Source organism: Neolamprologus brichardi, chromosome 15, assembly GCF_056152115.1.
Source record: "Neolamprologus brichardi isolate AB-2024 chromosome 15, ASM5615211v1, whole genome shotgun sequence".
In the NCBI taxonomy this organism is placed as follows: Eukaryota; Metazoa; Chordata; class Actinopteri; order Cichliformes; family Cichlidae; genus Neolamprologus; species Neolamprologus brichardi.
In genome coordinates this window covers 24,252,484-24,273,498 of record NC_142118.1, presented here as the reverse complement: position 1 = coordinate 24,273,498, position 21,015 = coordinate 24,252,484, and the positions used below count along the sequence as shown (strand labels likewise).

The 21,015-nt window shown below is 43.2% G+C and overlaps 2 protein-coding genes across 7 annotated transcripts in view; both read right to left on the bottom strand.

Annotated features, from left to right (window-relative positions):
- Positions 1 to 11,213, bottom strand: part of adgrg6 (adhesion G protein-coupled receptor G6) — a 105,099-nt gene extending 93,886 nt beyond the window's left edge. For all 4 annotated transcript variants that reach the window (XM_006793425.3, XM_006793426.3, XM_006793428.3 and 1 more), the window contains exons 1-2: positions 10,938 to 11,213; positions 1,683 to 1,783 (exon numbers count right to left, since the gene is read on the bottom strand). In XM_006793425.3, coding sequence (XP_006793488.2) covers positions 1,683 to 1,783; positions 10,938 to 10,939 — 103 coding nt within the window. In that variant the 5' untranslated portion in view covers positions 10,940 to 11,213. The remainder of the gene's footprint in view (positions 1 to 1,682; positions 1,784 to 10,937) is intronic.
- Positions 11,214 to 17,047: 5,834 nt separating this feature from the next.
- The window catches only part of vta1 (vesicle (multivesicular body) trafficking 1), a 60,653-nt gene continuing 56,685 nt past the window's right edge, over positions 17,048 to 21,015 (bottom strand). For all 3 annotated transcript variants that reach the window (XM_006793456.3, XM_035908942.2, XM_006793457.3), the window contains one exon: positions 17,048 to 18,797. In XM_006793456.3, the coding sequence (XP_006793519.1) occupies positions 18,652 to 18,797 (146 nt within the window). In that variant the 3' untranslated portion in view covers positions 17,048 to 18,651. The remainder of the gene's footprint in view (positions 18,798 to 21,015) is intronic.

Below are 21,015 nucleotides of genomic sequence, written 5' to 3'. Positions count from 1 at the left end.
CTTGTCCTAGGTCACGGTTTCCTTCCACATATAGCTTTGCAAAAACTGCATAAAAAGCGCTTGCAGCAACACAAACATAATATTCCAGAAACACGCTTTGCCGATCCGATCAGCTGTTCATAACACTTCCTATGTTGGAATAGACGTCAGTGCGAACTTTCACATTTCCGCCATGACCTGCCCGAAACCGGAAGTGACGTCATTTTCGCAGAAATGTAGTTTTTTACCATCAGGGCCTCATGAGCCTATACTGGTGTTTTTAAAAGTTATCTTTGACTTTATGACTTTCTGTGTCTGGGATGCTTAGGACTCATATTGCACTGCTGCAAATTTGCATTATAATATTTATTTTCGTTTTTCCTGCAGTATATAAAAATTGGTGTATTTCAAAAATAAAACTATGAAGACACTCAAAATAAATTTCCTGTGGTGGGAAACTATTTTGTGCAACTTTTTTGTATTTACAGTTTTGAGGGATAGGCCTCTTGAATTTCTCTAACTAGAAATATATGTTAAAAAACAAAAACGATTTTCAATTTTTTTGTAGTTTATTGCACTTTTTTGCAATTTATGTAATTACTATGCACTTAATGCATACATATTATTAAAATCTGGGTTATAATGGTTGTATTGATGTATAGCAACTTGAAATGCTCCTAAAAATGGCACTACAGCATGTAAAAATATAATATAAGCTCTGGCGGACTTGGTTCTATGGCAGGTCTTAAAGGGTTAAAGCCTCAGGTTTCTGGTGTGCCTGTTCATGCCTAGTGTATCCACAGCCTCTTTGGACTATTGGGTCACCTGAATAAAGGTTTGTTTACTGTTAATTCATTCTGTACCTGAAACCTACATCGTGACATGAAGCCCATCCTCCCTGCATTAGCTCTGTGGTTATCAAAATCCTGGATCTAATCCTTCCCCCTACCTTTTTCTTTCTTTTCCCAGGTTGACACGTGCATGAAGTTTTATATATTGTATCTGTGTTCACGCTGTGAGGTTTTCTACTTTCAAATAGTAAAAAAAAAATACAGCCTTCTGGGTTGTTTTGCCCCTCGCACCAAGGACTGCAGCTCAACTCTCAGATGGACCCGATGATTTTTACACTTCCTCGTATGTTAGCTCCAAAGTCGAGCTGACCGTAACTCAAAGAGGTAATGTTTGCATTCACACACACAAACAAATAAATTCAATTTTCATGATGGTTTTGTGTTTTGTCATCAGACGGCATCGCTCTGTAACTGAGATCACTGGTGCCTGTTCCTGAGCCTCTCCTGCGTTTTCCTTGTGTTTTAAAGTGCGAGTGAACGTATTTGTCATGTTCTTCATGTGAGTGCTGCTGTAGCTGCAGTGGTGAATTCTTCAAAATATCCACGCTGCCCAATAACACAGCAAACATCACTAAAAACATGTCATCAGGAAGTAACCAAGTAACTCCAACTACTGCCTGAACACAGACTGCAGTTAGTGTGTCTTCAGTATTCAGATGATTACATTTTTTTTAATGCTCGGGGTTTTGGGGTTGAAGGTTTATTTATTAGAATATGTGTGATTTTTTTTTTCCTGTCGGTGTGACAGCTGTGAGGGCAGCACGGCTTTCCTGCTTGAGTGAATAAATAAAAGTAAGATCTATTTGTCCTGGATTTTCCCATTCAGGCAGAGTTAAAATCATCGGGTCCTACCGTGTCTGTGCAGGGTCATCCACAGCAGAACCACTGGGACAACATGACGAAGTCTCCACCTTCCTCCTCTTCCTCCTCCGCCTTCACCTCTAAAGGTCTCCCTGGAAAAGCAGATGAAGAAGGAAATTTTCAGCATAATATACTTTTTCATATTCTGAACATGAATCCTGTTTTTCTTGGATGAAAACTCCACATTTTATGATTCATTTGCTCTCTGAACCATTTTCAACTTATTTGTTGTCATTTTTCAGTCCAATCAACAGAAAAGCATCAGTGGGAACAAAGAGCCTTCCACTTCGCTCTAGAGTGGGTGGAGTGCAACTTGACCTGATGCAGGTTTACTGTGTCTCAGTAATTCCTAATTCAACATAACTATGGATAATTTCATGACAAAGTGAAGCAGCTTTAAAGCAAATTCAAATCTCCATCCCCAGACGCCTTAACGCCCACTCACATCCTGGGCCATCGGACCTCAGGAATTCGCATGATAAGGTGGGGCCAGGTTTCACAATGAACTCACCCGAAACTCTGGCTGATTGGGACCCACACCCAGTTCCACACCTTGGCTCAGGCGATTAGAGGATCATCAGGGGGTCCTTTTGTCCCTCTGTGGGGGGAAACTCACACTAGGTTTATATCTGGGACTCTCCACCATTTGACCTTAGAACTGAAGAAGCCTCTCGGATGAGAGGTGAAACGTCTTCAAGCAACTTAAAGAAGTCCAGACGCTTTTCTTTGCAAGCTCTTTTGACTACAATGACCTGGATGACTGAGAACCTTCACAGACAAGACTGAAGGTAGTTATCCCAACAGGACTGACTTCTATCCTTCATGGAAATGTTTGAATAAAGCCGACATCAGTGGGTTAAACTGTTTATATTACATATCTTCAGTCAGGTACCCATACTCCAGGCTTGCTCTCTGTGGCACTGTTTGCAGCATAACATTATTCAAAATCAAATTTAATATACTCAAAGAGTCACTTGATTTGCAACTTAATGAAAAACTGTGGAAAGTCTCCAAATTAAAAAAAGTCCAATAACACATCTGAATGTGTCCGTTTGGGAGTATTTCAGTCCCACACAGGGATCCAAACTAGTCAGCCACATTCAGGAAGATGTTCCAGGCACAGCGTCAGCACACCTTTGTTTCATGTTTTATACACCCATCAGCTGGATCCTGCCAATCTATCACACACACACAAACACACACATACACTGTCAGCCATCTGACACATCTTATTTTCCTGATGGCTGTGAGGTCGGGACACTTTTATCTCAGCACAGATGAAACCAAAAGGTCGAGCGAGGCTGTCATCTATAGTTTATCAGGGTTAACCATGCAGTGATCCAAATCTCAAAGGCCTCTGGGAGGAACAGCGACGTGGAGACCCAGCTCGTCTCTTCCTGATTTAGTCTCTTCCTGCAGTTGAAACGAATGTTTACAGTACTCTCACACACACACACACACACACACACACACACACACACACACACACACATCGGGCGGGGGTATCTAATTGACATAACGCTTTCCCTAGCCCCTTACCCTAATCCTAACCATGAAAAATGAATGCCTAACCCTAACCAAACTGTAACCCTGTCACTGAAACCTCATTTTGAGTCTCAAAAATGCCTTCAAACCAGGATTTTGGTCCCCATAATCGCTGTTGATAACACACACACACATACACACACACACACGTATACACACACACCAGTGCAGGATGCTGAGACCACAGTCACAAAGGTTTTCTACCAAAATATTTTCCACAGACACACACAGTGGGTTTGTGGAGGTTTTGTTTGTCGCCTGTGTATAAATTGTAAATAGTAATAAATACCCACCGCATCACACAGACACAGTCTGCTTATTAAAAGCAGAATCTTATAATCTGCTCCTTCCACATATCCAACTCCAGGTTTGCATGAATCACTGCTAATGAAGTTTCTTTGGATAATTCCTCATTTAATCAATTATTATTAATTATTAAGAAGGCTGATAATTAACTACTCTCATTATTAATATGTATTTATTTGTTTATTTTTGTTTACGATCTACCAAAATATCCTACTGCTGTTTTTTTGAATAACCTGAATAACTTTTAATGCACCTGGGCTCAGCAGACAGAGGGCCAAGTGGCAGATGACAGAAAACATGAAATTACAGCGGTTTCAAGGAAGGAAGTGACATCATCTGTGCACTATGTGCTTAACGCAGTGAAGTGCATCTAAAGGTTGTTTTCGGTGTCTCGGTCGGTCCCTCATGACTCTGGCTGAGTTGATTTGATTGTATTTTGCTGTCTCTGTTGTCAGGAGACTGTGAAATGCAGAGAAGTGACAGCTGTGCTAAAAACTGAGCAAGAACATAAACTCGGCTCCTCCTTCATGGTCACTGAGTTATAAGATCACGTAATACTAAACTATGAATCACAGCAAAAATGACCCGAAGACCGAGAAAAGTTGTTCACAGCTTAAAAACTCTGAATGTCTTTAAGTTTCGGAAGAAACCACGGCATCTCCACACCAGCCTTCAGGTTGTTCTCTCAGCTGTTCATTAACCCACTGGACACTTAACGGCTGGGACTGCTGGGATCTTTTTGTGGCTCATATTTATCAAAAACACTTAAGGCAGGTACGGCCCTCAGGTCCTTGTGTTTTCCTACCAACTCCATGATGTTAAGACCAGAGCTGTTTGGGAGCGAGTCCTTGTGTTTCTATTGATATCTTCAGAATCTACTGCATGTATCTGCCAGTGATTGGTGAATTCCTTGAAGAGGCCAAAGCCGCCCAAGATCAGTGGGTTTAGTTTTAAATACAGCCGTTCCAGGGAACCTTGGCGCTGCCAGATTTTTGGCATCAACACGAGTCTCTCTTTTTTTCTTTTGGTGGAAATGTGGAAATGTGTGCAGAAGGTTGTAGACCAGGTACTAGCATCATGTTGGTGCACTTTATGTAACTTAATGACTTCCTTCTGCACAATGAATTTGGTGGCTCCGGTACACCCACCGCACTCCTATATATGCTCGCCATGACGGCACAAGTAGCAGGTTAGCATATTTAATGATAATGGCACACACACTTTGTAATGTGTGGTCCTTTTGGTGAAGACCAACATGTGGCTAGCAAACCTAGCATGGTCTCTAGAACAGCTTGATGATCAGAAATATATGAAGCCTGCACGGCACTTCATTCACTCTGTGACTGAACTGATTAGGACTTTGGTATTGATATCCATCCCTGTGTGAATCCAGAAAGAGCACGCTGTGAAAAGCCTCGATTACATGGTTGATCCCAGCTTCTTCAAAGTTTCCTCGTCTGTGCACAACCAAAGACAAATTTTTTCTCACGACAAATTTGGCCGTTGATGTTTCCAAAGGTCCAGAATAATGTGGACCTGAGCTGTGAACCTTGCAGAAGCTACACATTCAGTGAATATTCAACGGTTTAACGCAGCAAAGTTCTCTCGTCGTCACCCTGTCTGAGCTTAAACTGCTAAGTCCTCATGCTGAAACAAAGTCACGTCTCTATGTGCGAGGCAGCAGATGGCCTCAGCGCTGTGTTTGAACAACTTTACATGGCAGCTGCACACTTCCTCTGTCTCCGCAGATCAAACCAGTGAATTATTCAACACACTAGGAAGAAATGAAAACTGTACAAGGTAGAGAAAGCAAAAAGACAAGCAGAAACATTTCAGTCTCTGGGAACTTTTAATTAGAATTTTTTTCATCATTTGATGCAAACTTGGCCGTCCTAATACTGGGAACAGTTTCTGCATCATAAATATTTAGAGCAGAGAGAACAGAGCTCGATTTTAATTTCATCGTTCAGCTTTGTTGTGTCCAGTGCTGCAAATTCATGCAGTTCCTGACATTAAAGAAAACTCGCCTCTTTGTCAAGTCATGCGTCTTGTTTTCTCGGTCCTCCTCCTCCCAGCTCCATCTCCGCTGTGGAAATGGGAGTGAATGACAAGAAGAGCGAGGTCAGCGAGCAAGGCGGTAGACATGACCACATAAAGGCGGCGATTCATGTGTCCGCAGCGCTGGATGGCAGCCTGCAAACCCCCTGCCTCAAGCCAGCCACTCTGTGGCCCAGAGGTTATTCTGAGGGTTTCACTGCAGAACAACTGAGAAAATCACCTTTCACTGCAGGAATAGGAGCTCTGACATGACTCGGCAACACAAACCTTCTCTGCCCAACCCCTCCGCACAAGCAGGAACACCTTCGTGACTCACCCTCAAGTTCATTTACATTGAAGGTTAATAACGTGGACATGAGTGAGAAAACAAGCCTGACAGATGTTTTTCATTAAAATTGATTTCTATTAATTACAACCAACTACATTTTACTTAAACTGCTCATGTTTGACACACAAGAATCAAAGAAAGCTTTCCGACATCACGCTGGACATTTTCTGTCAGCGTCACCTCATTCTTTGTATTTCTTATCTTGTTGCTGTTTAACTTCTCTTTCTGGTCTAATTAACAAACCAACGGTGTCAACTGCTTCCTGATTGGACCCTACCACAGATGCATTAGTGAAGGATTTGCCTTTATGTTATCACTAAATCAGTGCAGTCACTAAAAACACAAAATAAACGGTGTCTTTTACCTGCTGTCACTGAAGCCTATTTAGAGAGGCTCAGCTCCCAAAATCTGCTCGGTTACATGCCGGAAAGAGCTGATGTTTAAATGCAAATATGTGTAAGAGACCAGTCTCCCCACTGCTGCTGCATCAACTACTGCATTATACACGATCACCAGAAGCTGCACCCTGCAACAACTTTAACAGACCTAATTCAGTAGGGTTGCAGTTCAGTTTTATGTTATAGTAACTAAGACAGAAAACACCGAACTCTCTGAGGAAAAATACTTCACCATCATCAGCGTAGATCAACAGCAGGAAACTACACTGCTGAAAGCTTACGGCTGAAGCTCCCCCTCTATGTGTTTTACCGTTTTTAAAGCTGAGCAGAGAGTTACTCTGTATTCTGGACACGTGAGTTGAAAATAGAATTGCGCCTCCGGATGGAGAGTGATGGGGATGTCATCGATACTGACAACATTATTGATTCTGATTAAAATCCTGAAAACAGGATAGAAAAGGCTTGAATGTGACTCAGGTGTGCAAAAACTTCACTAGCATGAAATTATCCATCTTTAACTGCCAGATAAGCATGCCAGTGTTGATGAAGGAACCTGACAGCTTTGAGGGGCAAGCCTTCATCCTTTTAATGAACCTCTTATCCAGTTCAGGGCTGCAGGGGTGCTGGAGGCTGCCCCAGCTACCGTGGGGCGCAGGATCGTGTGGAACTATTTCTCTATACCTAGAAATCCTGACTGTATGCAGTCCTTAAAAACACTCCTCGGAGACCCAAACGCCTTTCAGACATCATGTAAGACAAAGTCTGGATCTGTGTGAAGACCTTTCTGTAAGTCAGAGAAAGAAGTATGGATTCTCTTATGAAGTAAGAGAAGGTAAACAGGGACAAACTGTTTGACTCTGTAGATGAGTTTATTATATTCTACAGATGCTAATCTAAGATATTTGTGCTCTTTATTCTTCTGCGTTGGCGTGGCGCTCAGATTTCTGTGTCGTGCATGTGTAATCAGTCTGTTAAACAGGCGCACTTGTTTTCTATTCTTTTGGCTTTGGGGGTGGAGAACAAAGTCATTCAGGATTAAATCTCCATAGCAGCACTCGTCTCGCTGCAGTATCCCAATATTAACAATTCTTCAAACTTGGTGGAGGTCTGAAGCCCACACAGGAACCTGTCCTTTCAACACTGCAGCCAAGTTCTTGTCACGCACACGGTTGTAAATCTAATTTATTGTGAGAAACTGCTCTAACTGCCCTACTCAAACATGTGTACAGAAGATCAGCTAGAGCTGCCTGACGCTTGATTTATGGCCCATTGTTGTGTCCGTCTGACCAGCCTGCATGAAGAGGACGACGCACACTGAGACGCACTTAAACGCAGTCCTCCAGCAGAACAAGAGCATGATGCCTCTGAGTGATGACGCTTTGCATATTTTGAACTCCAATTGGCTGAAATTTTAGCCTGAAGCAAAAAGGAAATGACCACAGCAGAGATGACTGTGAAAAGGAAGAGCTGCCGAAAACATCAGCGCTGCCCGCAAGCGCCGATGCAACGCGCTGACCGGAAACAATGCCCTCCAATGTGGAGCCGTTATTTCTGACACAAATGCCCTTTGTCTGCTGTGAAGATGGCAGAGGCAAAGCAAAACGCACCAACAGCAGCACGAACCAAAGGACACACAATTCAGGCTGTGCAACACAAGTGTGACAACAACAGGTGGACAATACCTGTGAAGGAACCACGGGGTTACCAGGGTGATATGTTTAGCAGTTTTTAATCCAGCGATGACATATTTATTTATTTTATTTACAACAAAAATGGGTAGCTCTTAACTCTCAGAATTTACTGCTTCATTTTCTTTGTGTAGTTTCCATCATATTCAACCAATATGCTTCACTCTTTAATAATGGCATTCATAGGATATTCAGAAAACTTGACCTCTGACCTTGAGGTCACTGATATTCAAAATCATCATGAGATTTTTAGTAAACGGACAACAACATGGCGTGTCTGATATTCCCTTTCCTTTTAGCTCCGCTTTGGTCTCTGCTCGCTCGTGGAAGCTGCGCTGTTTGATCAGCTGCAATGCAGCGATGTCTCTCTGCTTTATGCAAACACGTACAGATGCAATGGAAATGTGCTGCAAAACCAAAAATAGGACCTAAAGCACGATAAATGTTCCAAAGATCTGTCAGCTCGGTGGTGATCCTCAGGGGGCTCCATGCTGGTGACTGATTCTGCTGTTGTATTTTAAGCACAATCACAGCACTTAGTGTGGACAGCTACTCATTCACAGCATGGAGCCCTTTTTTGACATTATGACTGTTGTTAGTTACTGGAAGGCATAAAAACATGTTTTTGGAAGTGGAAGAGTTTTAAGATGTCCAAATGAATTTCACGCATGATGAGCTCATCTTCATAACTTGGTGTAAACAGCTCATTATGATTTATTAGGCACCAGCATAACATTTTAAATAAAATTAGCCTTCAGTGCCGAATCCGTCTTTGACTCGGTCTACTGACACAAGTACTCATCACAGGGATTTATTTTTTCCTATTTTTTAATGCATGTGTGCATATAGCAGTTTCTAGGGTTTAAAAAAGGAAGCGACTTAAACCTGTATTCTTTCTAATGACCAGCAGGGGGCGACACCTCTTCCTGCACAAAGAAGTCTGTCGGAAAACAAGCCTCCCAGTCTCACCTGGGACCTTGTTAAACACGTTCCCTGTGACTTTACTGTTCTACTCACTCATTTTCACTTTTATTATATAAATCACAATGCTTAGTTTGTAAAAGTTTGTGCGCCCGTTTCACGACGAAAAGGGAAAACGAGGCGAGCGCCTCTTTCTTATCCTACCAAATGTCATCAGGCTCAGACTCACGGTGCAGGTGGAGAGATCAGATCTTCCCCTTTAACTTAATTAAAGCACATTCCTCTCTGCTACGCCTGACCGCGAGCTCGTTCTCGCTTATCGCCGTCTGGATTTCATTCTGTTTGAACATAACTTTCATTTTAATATGTACATGTATCAGGGCCCCTCAGTACACCTGGAGGATTGGTAACTTCACCTCACACACAGACACACACTTCCCGTCATCAGAATGTCATTTGACGTCACCTCGCACCTTCGTTTAAAGGCGGCCTGTTCGGCGCTTCACCTTCTGGGACCCTTGGTGTGTTTTTGGCCGTATCGCCTTCGCAGGTTGCGTAACAGCTGGCAGTGACGGATTAAACAAGACCCTAAACAAGACGCTCTTTGATAAAGTCAGAACTCGATAAAGAGGAATCCCCTCCCTGCAGGGGACTGCGGAGGCTCTGAGGACCTGTGAGGATGCATCTTTCATTTCCTCGAACATCACTGATTGGTTCTGGAGTCACCGCCGTCCCATCTTCACAATGAAACACGTTACTAAGGCACAAAGCCTCCACAGCTCCTGTCATGCTGTGACACACAAACATGACCCACACCAACAGCATGCTGGTGCAGCTGTCACCATGCTCGCCTCTCGGGGTTCAAATCCAGCCCGGGGCCTTTCTGTGGGGTTGGGATACCCACTGACTCTAAATGCCCCTAAGGTCTCTCTGCGTTAGCCCTGCCACATTGGTGACCTGTCCAGGTGTACCCCGACTCACCGTATCATAGCTGGGATAAGCTGGATGGACAGACAGCATCATCTGAAAAACAAACTACTTCACTGACTTAGCCGGCAAACAGAAACCTTCTACACGGTGCCTCCAGGGTCTTTTGGTGCGTTTTGCTTTCATAACGTGTACGCTGTCAGACTCACACGCACACCTGCACATATGAAGCACGGGTGCTTATTTCACTCCAGACAATACAAAAAAAGTCCACAAAGTAATCAAAGACTCTTCACAGACTAATCTTTTATAAACTGTGGTAATTTAAAAGCAGTTTTATTAAAGAAAAACAAAGTTTCCAGTCACGTTTCAACACTTTTCCACGGGACTCTGTTCACAGTCCGAGATTTTCTGATTCCTAAACAAGATCTTTGTCCAGTTTATAATGATTAGAAATGCTCACAAGGCTTAAACAAAAAAGAAAGAATTGAACTAGTTGAAGTATAATCGAGGTGTTTTAACTGTTTAAGCCAAGATTTAAACCCGGGACTGTCCCAGCTGTGCTCGCAGAGTTTTTACATGTTTCAAACATCACTTCTTGTTCCTCACAGGACTCAAGTTACGTGCTAGACCTGAAGAGGTCTGATATTTTAGGCCTGTGTAGTCTGAACTCAGGGTTTCAGACAAAAGAGAAAAGAAAAGAACCCAGAGGAGTCTGTGCGCTTTCTACACACACTGACCCGCTCCCGCGCGCGTCTCTATCACCATAAACATGTGCACACATCTGCAGTCAGCAGCATCATGGAAACAGATCTGCTCATTTTCCACAGGAGAGCTCAGCTCAAAGAAAAGCACACATGATTTTCCTCATTAACTGCGCGTCCATCAGAACTGAAGACTCAGCTAACCAGGAGCCTCTCCACGGAGGCTGCTGTGGATCCACTCTGTGGATGTCTCACAAACGGGAGGCAAAAACACAGAAACACTCAAAGTGAGTCTCTGAGAAGCAACACCAGACAGCAAACCCATCCTGCACGAGTCTGCAGCTGAAACAGCCTCACACTTTGTGACTTACATGTTTCACTGGAGCGGCAGCTGGTCCCCCCGCAGGATCATTCTCCCTGTCCGGAGTCCGAGGGAAGGTCTTCTTTCCTCCTCTTTCTTTTCTCCCTTTTTTCCTATTTCCCGTTTTCTTTCTCTGCTTTCCAGTTTTTTCTCGCGCTGAAAGTTTTCAGACTCCAAATCAGCAAATCCAGAATGCGCCCAGGACGCGCAAAAGTCTCCAAAGTTTAGAGAGTGAGAGGGAGAGCGATGCAGAGAGAGAGGCGGGGAGAGCGAGGGGTGGACTCGCTTTCCTGACCCGGACTGCCCGGCGAAGGAGCGCGAAGACGTTTCAGCTGAGGAAAAACACAAGCACTGGCTTTTACTTCAGCTCAGGCTGGAATTTATACGATTAAACTTCCGCCCAAACCATCAAAATAAAAGCTGTCTGACAGAACAAACAGAACAATCAGCTGTCACACTGAGCACGGCCCCACTCGCAGGTCTCACCTGCAGGAGCAGATCCTGGAAAATAATGTACAGAGGAGACCATCAGGCTTTTATTGTGAAAAACACACTGCGCGTGCGCGTCATCCACAGGTGGTTCACGCATGACAACAACCTGAGAAAATAAAAATAAAAAATCTGTCTGTTACACAGACAGGTGACCTCTGACCCCTGAGACTCAGCTGATCATCAGTGCCATGGTAGCAGGAGCCTCATCCTGCCTGTGAGCTTCAGGGCTGTGCGTGTGTAGATGTTCCCTCAGTGTTGGCTAGCTCAGTTCCATTTATTTCTTTAAAGTATTTTAATTCTGCTTGATGTCATTTCCTGCCACGCATCAATTTCAGAGCTGACCGCTCATTTTAAACCAATGTTTCAGTGATGAGGTTAGAGTTTGTGCTCCAAACAGCCAGGCGCATAGTTTTTTTTTTTTGCTCTTGGGTCCGTATGAGATCACAGAGGGCGATCTGAACTGAGCAAGCAGACGACACAGCGTTCATTTCTGCATTTTCACTTATTCGTTAATGACTTGCAGATAAATACTGATCATTACCAGCATGCATTGTGATTACTCGCCCATCATTGGTCAGAATGTTCTTGGTCAAGGGAGGACAAGGAGCGCGTGCAGATGAGTGGAAACAAAGAGCTGCACGCTGCATCTCATTTGCCTCTAAATGTCACTCAAGACGAACTTCCTGCCTGATAAGAAGTTCAGGAGCTGCACGGATTTGCATTCTGCTGGAAAAACTCCTGAGGGAGGAGATCTCCGAGGGCCAGAAAACGCGCCTGATGGAGTTGGCGCACAGACATGATGACACCTGACGCAGCAGCAGGTAACCGCCCTGTGCTGCTCCAAGCTGCATCCTCACTGAACCAAACTGGACCCACAGGAGTCAAAGAACTCCATCTGCTCTGCACACTCTTTCTAAAGTGTTCCCTTAAACGTGCTCCGAACTCGAGTTCATACCACAGATTTTTCACACAGTTTGAGTCTCAGTCTTTAGCTCTGGTAAAACGTTTTCATGTTGTAGTTCCTGCTGCATACACTTTACCTGTGTTGGTACTAGACTTTGTTCCCAAGGTCGGCGGAAGCTGAAGGTGTAAAAGGCACAAACACCTGTCAGGCCCAAATTTAACAGGATCAAAACAGGTAAGTTAAAAAAAAAATGTTCTCAGATATTTCTGCCGTGAAGCTGGGAGTCTGGAGGGCGCCTCAGGTGGACATTAGAGGAACTGCAGCACATCCATCTGGCCCTACTGGCTTTACGTTTCAGTCCTGGAGGTCTCACGACAAATATCTACAACAGCGACTCTCAGCTTTCAAAGTGGAGCCCTCTTATGAAAACATCAGCTTCGGGCTCACAAACTCATGCTGCCGTTTAATGAAGTAAGAAAGTTTTCTGAGAGCAAAGAGACAGAGAGAAAAACCAGTGAAAAAGGAGTAGGCTTATATAATATTAATAAAAAGGAAACAGTTTGTCCCTGGCAGATCCACCAGCAGAATAAAAGCACTTTTATGACAGAGGACAGAACAAGAAGTACAGTGACTGGAATCGGCATGAAAAGGTAAAAACGAGTCTTTCAGGCTTCAGTTTGTTTGACTTCCAAATAAAGAAGCAGCAATGCTTCAATACAGAGATATTAAAAAAGCAGATGAAGACATATGAACGAGGAATGAGGAGGATGCACTGATCACAGGTCTGATTCTTTCCGAATCGTCATAAAGATCAACAACATGCTGAAACAATAACGATCGCGGCTTTTAAGACTTTTCAGCTTTGAGGAACTTCACCTTCAATTTTTACCATTAAATAAAAAACTCAGTGACTCAGTGTTTTATCAGAATGATGATTAGTTTGATAGAGAAGTGTATTTATGTCTGATGAGTCTTTCATCTCTCATCCTGTCTCCCCGTCTAAAACAAAACTCACTCTTCTCTTCCAGTGACAATCTTTATTCGTGGAGTAAGTAAAGTAAAACAATCGGTCCTCCAGCTTTAGTGATCTAACATACAGGAGGCCTCTCTAATAAACCTTAGAGGAAGCGGCTAAGGCAGGTTTATGTTGACATAGAGGAACTCTTCCTGTTATAAAGAAGCCGGTGATTCAGGTTCTGGAGCAGCTGTGGGTAAATCAGACTGTTTGAAACAGAAATCAAACAGCGTCTGCTTAAAGCAGGGGTGAGGAACTCCAGGCCTCAACGGTCAGTGTCCTGCAGGTTTTAGATATCACCCTGGGTCAACACACCTGAATGAAATTGTTCTCCACTTTTTCCTTTACCTACCAGACCCTTGTACCACAGGATTAACCTGAGTGTCCCAGTCCTGGACATTTTTTTTTAACTGGGAGGATCCCAGGCCTGATTTTTGTTGATGTATTATAAATGTTCTTGTTTTATTATTATTTACTTTATTCTCATTAAATACTTATCCATTTGAAATTTCGTGTTATGTTCATACATGTTAAAAATACCTGCAAATAAAATGAGTTCAGTGACAATTCCAGTTTGTTTTAATGAAATTATTCATAACACAAAAGTTAAACTAATGCAACACATATAACAATGTAACGAATATATTCAAATAAATACATTTCTTCATGCATAACTCAATTTGGAACAAATCTTTCAAGAATTGAAAACAGTCTGTCCATCCTTTCCCGGCTCTCTTGCGCTCTCCTTTCCTCTCCTCAGCCTCTCTTTGCTGCCTCATGTCCTTTCTGATGAGGTGTAGCAGCTCATCATCCCTGTCTCTTTTCCTCTTTCTCCCTGTTGTGGGTGGCTGACTCACTTCCTCATCACTTTTGTTTTGGTCACCCGCTGCTGAAATTAGGACAGGAGGCCTAATGGAAGGCCTTTGTTCTATCACCTATCACATTCATGAGGACACTCCAGTGCCAAGTACCAACAGTGAGCTTCCCACTGACTCCCTCTCCTGAGCCTGGATACTTGCAATACTTGGCAGAGGAAATCAAAAATGACAGTAGACAAATAAAAACAACACAACGACTCTTAGTAATTGTACATTTATTAACGTGTGTTCTTAAGAATTATCTTCTTGATAACACATACTTTGTATTTTTCTTTAAGATTTCCCATTTCTTTCTGGCCTGCAAAGGGGTGACTTTCCCCTGCAGGTCCATCTTCTCCAGAACTGCCCTGATCACACTCAAAAAATAAGAGAAGAGAGAAAACCGTGGCAACTATGTTAATCTGTAAATCCAAAAGTTTTCACAGCAGAACACAAGAGCTGTGAAATCTGGACATCACAGGTTCTGTACAGCATGACGGTTAATAAAACTGTACTCATATGAATATGATGTGTAAATTAATTTATTCATGTACCTCCATGCCACAGTGGCCAAATTCCTCACCCCAGTGAAGAGGTGATAAGAGGAGAAAATTATTTTAATAAACTGAGCCATTTGGTCTTTGTTCCCTAAAACATACCACCAAAAGGTTCATTTAAAAAATAAATAAATAAATAAATAAAAATTAGCTGTATGTAAGCGACAATACATGAAAAACTGCAGGACCCACCATACAAGCTAGTTTACACGCAATTTTTACAAAGATTATTTTAATTACACAATAACCATAAGCAAATGCCCAAAGCCTAACAACACAACTGCTACTAAAATGTAACTTTTGTACCACCAGATTTTCTTATACTTACATTGAAAAGTGCATTCCTCTCCTGCATTAACTCCCGCTTCAACAGCAATTGTTATGAGAAAAATTCTCCTGTATGACCCGCAATGAATCCTGGGATATGGTTGGCCACAAAGGATACACCTGACCCATCCTTCAAATCTGGGGAAATGAAAGATGCATTTGTTGCGACATTTGGAGGACTCCTCAAATTTGGACAGCCTTCGTGGCATTGCTGTGATGTAAATGCCTACAAATGCGGCCATCGAAGCATGCTACCTCTGAATGGAGACAACCGTTGAGGAGGTCATTTAGCCATTTAAATCAGCTGTGTTGGAAGGACACCAGCCCTTGAGGCCTTGAGTTCATCACCCCTGGCTTAAATATTTATTCTCCCATTTGTCCACCTCGGCATCCTCCCTGCGCCAACTCCATGGCTCTAAACGTTTTCACTTCTAACTTTCAGAGAAAAGGTTGCGGAGACATTAACATTTAACTGTGACAGGTTAAGCTGGACATAACTCAGAGATTAGTATAGGTAGACATGCTGAAGTTTTGACGATAAACTGGGACGCCTCACCTCTGACCGTCCCCGGCTGGTTCCTTTGGACTCTGCAGAAAACATCGTTGTGAAGCAAAGTGAAACCACGTGTGGCTCCATGACACAGGAAACCCGTCCATAACAGCCTCAGCGAGTCCCTCAGGAGGATTTCTCAGAAAGGAGAGACTGACCAGAATCAAACACTGGTTCAGTTTTCAGGGCGAACCCTTCTCAGCAGTTGTGGCTTCGCAACACGATCTGCTTTACCACAGATGCTCTATGTCAAATTAAATTGTGTTGGGCACCGCTTTAACCCAGACGTCTCAAACTTGAATGTGTCTGCTTCATCACAGGACGCTACTTTCCTTAATGCTGCAGTCACAGTTGAGAACATGGCTGCAGACTGCTACAGGCCCTGAATCATTTTACCTGAGCACGGACTCGTAGTCTTGTAGCCTCTGAAGATCTCCAACCACTCAGTTTTTGTCTTAGTATGTCACTGTAGCAACAAGATGGAGTCAGTATTGGTAATTCTATGAAATCTGCCTGCAATAATAGTTAACCATGACATATCAGCAGACATCACAGGTCCTCTACACAGTGACATCGTTTTTTACCTGCAAAATGGACAAATGGAAGTATCACCAGAACCCAACCAGCTGCAGCGCTTCCGACAGTCCAGTCCTGTAGGAAGACATGTTGAGGACGAGTTGGACTCATCGATGCAGAATCATTTTCATTACTATCTGCCTGCATTTATAAATGAGCTGAGGGTGACATCATCAGTCCCACCAGGAGACCTGTCTGATCAGCACGGGATTGAAAATGGTCATCCAGATGTGTAGAGTGTTGCTACTAATACGAAAAAATCAAAGCAATCATCTTCCTACTTGCAGGAAGTTGTAGTCTTATTTTTACTCTGCTGTTACCGAGCCGTGAATTATTCCTCATTTTCTTCGTTGTAGATTTGTGGTCAATATTTAGACGTGTCCTCGAACCTGTGAGCGGACATGAACCTGTGGTTGGTCTGCAGCCCTTTGGAGCGGGTGTTTGGAGTCGTTATTCAGTCACTGGCAGCAGATTAAAAGAACTACGTTGTTGAGTTGTGTTGCTGCTCTTTGTGATGGTTAGCTAAATGAGACTAATAGTAGAAGAAGCCGAGAGCTGCTGCCTGCTTTTGAAGAAATGGGGTTAACGATGGGTCCTCCCCGAGAGGCGGCTCAGAGGCGACCACAGAGCACCGTCTGCAGGCTTCGAGGGTTTTCCTTCAGTGTTGGAGGATCTTTACAGCGCTGAGCTAAAAGCAGGATCTATCTGGTCCTACTATAAAGATGCAGATTTCATTAACATGGAGCTCATTCTGCTGCACGTCTGTTGGGCTTGAGCTACACATTCCAACACAGTGACATCAGTTATGAATAAAACACAAACAGGAAGAATCAACACTGCTGTGCATTTCCAACATTTTATTCAAATTGCTGTAAATCACTGATTCTGACAGAAACTTCGTGCAACTCTGAAAACCTTCAAACAAACCAAGAATGATTAACATTAAATAAAGAGAAAAGAACTAAAGCTGAAACAACAACTGCCACCCCCATCTCCACCAGCACACACACGGCGATATGTCAACATGAAACAAGCTTTCAGGAGATAATCCTCCGCCTCCTCGGCCACACGACGAGTCAGAAGGCCGACAGCCACGCAGCCCCAAGGCCTCGCCTCCTCCATTTGCTCTGCATCGCTGAATATTAGGACAGCGTCCGTTTGACAGTGACACAAATGAGACAGTTTTCTGTTACAGAAGAGCAAAACGCCAACAGCCAAAACAATCACAGCGAGTAGTCACAGACGTCCCGACAGCAGTGATTCAGACACCGACACTTTTTCCTTTCTGATATCGTAGAAGAAGAAAACCTGAAGCAGGGAGCTGAAGGTAGTCTGAAAACAAGTATAGCTCGTTCAGCGTCTGTCGCGTGTCATCTCACACTCTTGGCATTCTGAGGAATACTCTTATTAGTTTTATTGTGTGATGGGAAGATTGACATTTAGGTTTTTTTTATATACTTGGGTGAAGTTCGAAGCTGCACTTAGAAGATGAGCTGATCGAGTCCGAGATCACTCAGCGCCCTCCGTCGCAGTTAGAAAACACGTGACGTGGACTCACTCGTGACATCTCTGAAGATTTTGGGTAATTTTGCAGGAAAAATGGCAACAACAAAAAAAACCAATTACTTAAATGTAGTCGCCAATTAATTTCGTTTGGCCCCTGAAACTCTTATAGTTGTGATTTCTCATTAACGCTGTGTCAGCAGAAAAAAGGATGAATGTCGTGACCTTATAGTCACTTCGAGCTTCGAGTTGAACATTTTTTTTTCTCACCATATACACAAAACACAAACAGAGCCTGCTGCACGCAAACCAAATATTTCCGCTGTTTTTGTTGTATCGATCTGTGAGTTCCTAAATCGTCGTTCTGCCTGTGACACAGTTTAGTGTCAAGAAAGCAGAACATTTTCATTTTCTTGTTTATTTCTCTTTAAAGTTTGAACAGAATAATTTCAGACTTATTTTGTACTTTTTGTAAAAAGTGATGTTTCAGAGATTTGTTTTCCATGGTAACGGTTTACCGATGCGTACGCGGCGAGCTCCGTGATGTTAAATGGCAGCCCGAGGACCTTCTGCTGTCTTTTCAGACCAACGATAAAGCTGTGATGTGCGTCAGTCGTCAGAGTCGCCGTGTTCTGCCGACGGACTGTTGTCCTGTCAATCAGTGCGACTCGCAGCCACACACAGGCAGCTATTGTTGAACGCTGATTTCCATCGTGTCCTCGTCTGATGGCGAGCTCAACGGCCCTCTTCAGTGTGTGTGTGTGTGTGTGTGTGTGTGTGTGTGTGTGTGTGTGTGTGTGTGTGTGAGAGAGAGAGAGTGAGCTGCGTCCTTAGCTCGCTGTTGGGCCGGATCAGTGACGGATAGAGTGGCGCTGCTGGAGTGAAAGGGGGGGGGGGGAGAAAAGAAGGGATGGAGGAGTGGGCCGGCAAGAGGACAAGGGCCTCATTCTTTGCCGGTGGTGAGGAGTTTCAGGGCTTTCTGGAGGTTCTGGATGGCTGTGCCCACGTCCTCGTACTGCAGGGCGCTGCCGGCGTACTTGCAGTATTTCTGGGCTTTGGTGAAGTCCTCCGGGGAGAGTTGGATGCCGCCTGGAGGGAGGGAGAGCGGAATGACAGGAGGATAAAGGATGGAGGGGGGCAGAGAGAAGGAAACTAGTGAGATCAGATATAATGTACAACAACTACGAAGCAATTAGAGCAGCTCTGAGGGCCGATCGCTCTTGAAGACTGATTTACTGAGAAACACAAAGAAGAGGATTGATTCCAACCATTCCATCAAACGGCAGACAGACAGATCTGCACAAGCAACTGTTGAGTTTCCTTAGCTACAGGTGGCTTTAGGAAAGGAGACAAAAAAAGGGAAAAAAGCAAAGGATCCCTTTAATGTAGATAACATCGACTCTATGATCACACCCAACATGAAACTTTTTATCTGTAACATGGAAAAAACGTTACAGTGACTTGAAGTATTTGTTTATTACTTGTGATGCTATACAACAAAAAACCCTGAAAGTTAAAGGTTACAGATTCATTTCACAAATTTCTTCTTATATAACAATACTTGTGTTACTGCCACTGTGTGAGACACAGGATGGATGGATCGATAACATGGTAAATGAACGGTTCTTCTCTTCTACCCCTGCAGTCACAGCTGTTTATACCGAACGCCTCATTTACTCATACGAGCGCGTCTCTGCACTTCCTGTCTCAGCGATCAATATCTCAGCCACAGAAACATGCAGACTGCAGCAGGAAGGGTCACACCTCCTGAGCTACAGCTGGGCCTAAGATGGATGGATGAATTCAGGAATAGTTGGAATTTTTCTAAAGTTTCCAGCAGCTCCACTCAGTTTTGTTCAACTGCTGCTTTGAATACAGTTTCAATGATAAGAATTTTTTTTTCTGGGGGTTATAATCAAGCCGCTGTCATCCCATTTGATCAATTTCCTGTCAGTTTCAGTTGTCGTCCGTTTTGTTCTGACCTGCTGCACAAATAAAGTGTGTTTGATTGTGAGCATCGGAGAAAGGAGGCACAGCATGAGTCTTCTGCTCTCCTCTGAGTTTATTTCTGACTTAAATTGCCTTTAAAACACTCAAAGTCCCGCTGTGATCCGCGTCACGGAAAGTAAGCCCATCACTGTCTGTCAGTGTCAAGGGGATTGTGGGTAATTCATCTCTGCGATCAGAATGCATTTAAATAAAGACTCATCAGTAATCGGCCTGATGAGGGGAGGCGTCAGGAAGGAGACACAGCGTCTGTGTGTGTGTTGTTTAATAAAGAGATGTGAGGCTGTAACAAGTCCATGATCCTCGGAGATAAACCGCTCCCTGTGAGATCATCATGTCGCTCACCCTCTTGCTTGTCCACGATCTTTTGTTTTAAATCTCAACAATTAAAGAATCAGGTTTTTCTTATCATCGTCTCCTCCCGTCCTCCCCTCTTTGTCGTTTTACCTATAATATTAAAAATGATGTGATGTTGACCGGTTTTGACCCAGCTCAGTTTAGTTTTATTCTGCGTAGCAATCAAAGAAAACATGAACAAAAGAAGTGGAAAAGTCAAGTGCAAAGTGAAGATCCCGACACTCCTGAGCCATTTACAGATGAAACACTAAGTAATCTAAAGTTTTACACCCTGTGTACAAACTACCAAACAGCAGGAGGTAGAAGCTCAAAACTTATCGAGATCAACTGCTTTTCGTCAAAAAATAAAGAAGTTAAAGAAAGTTACTCTCACACTGAGACGGCTCGATCGGAGAGATGAACATTTCCCATATTAAAGCTGAACACGAGTATTCCTCTCAAAGTCAGTTAATCTAATAAAAAGTCAATTTAATGGATCGCGGTTTTATTTATAGTCTTTATTGCTGAAACCTCCAACTTCATAAAGAGCGGCTTTCTTATATTTTGCCTGAGATATAAGTAATATTGAGTATCCAGGATCATTTGTAAATTTTTATTTCAGATGGGTTTTCCTAATTTTAATATTTATACTCCGTTTCACAGTGGTAGAATTTATAAGATTTCCAAATATTATGAAATTTTATGACATTCAAACAAACAGTCAAAGAACATCTTCAGATAATTTTCTAGTTCATTCAGAGGTTGTTCCACGTTATTTCCCTGGCACACTGCGTGTGTGTCATCGGCAAACAATATGACCTTCAATGACTTTGACATTGCAGCCATCTCACTGATGTACAGTATAAAAAGCAGTGGCCTGATGACAGATCCCTGGGGAACCCAGCAGAGATTGATTGAGCTTCCAAGATAACTGTTAACCTATACACACACATGTCATGGGTTA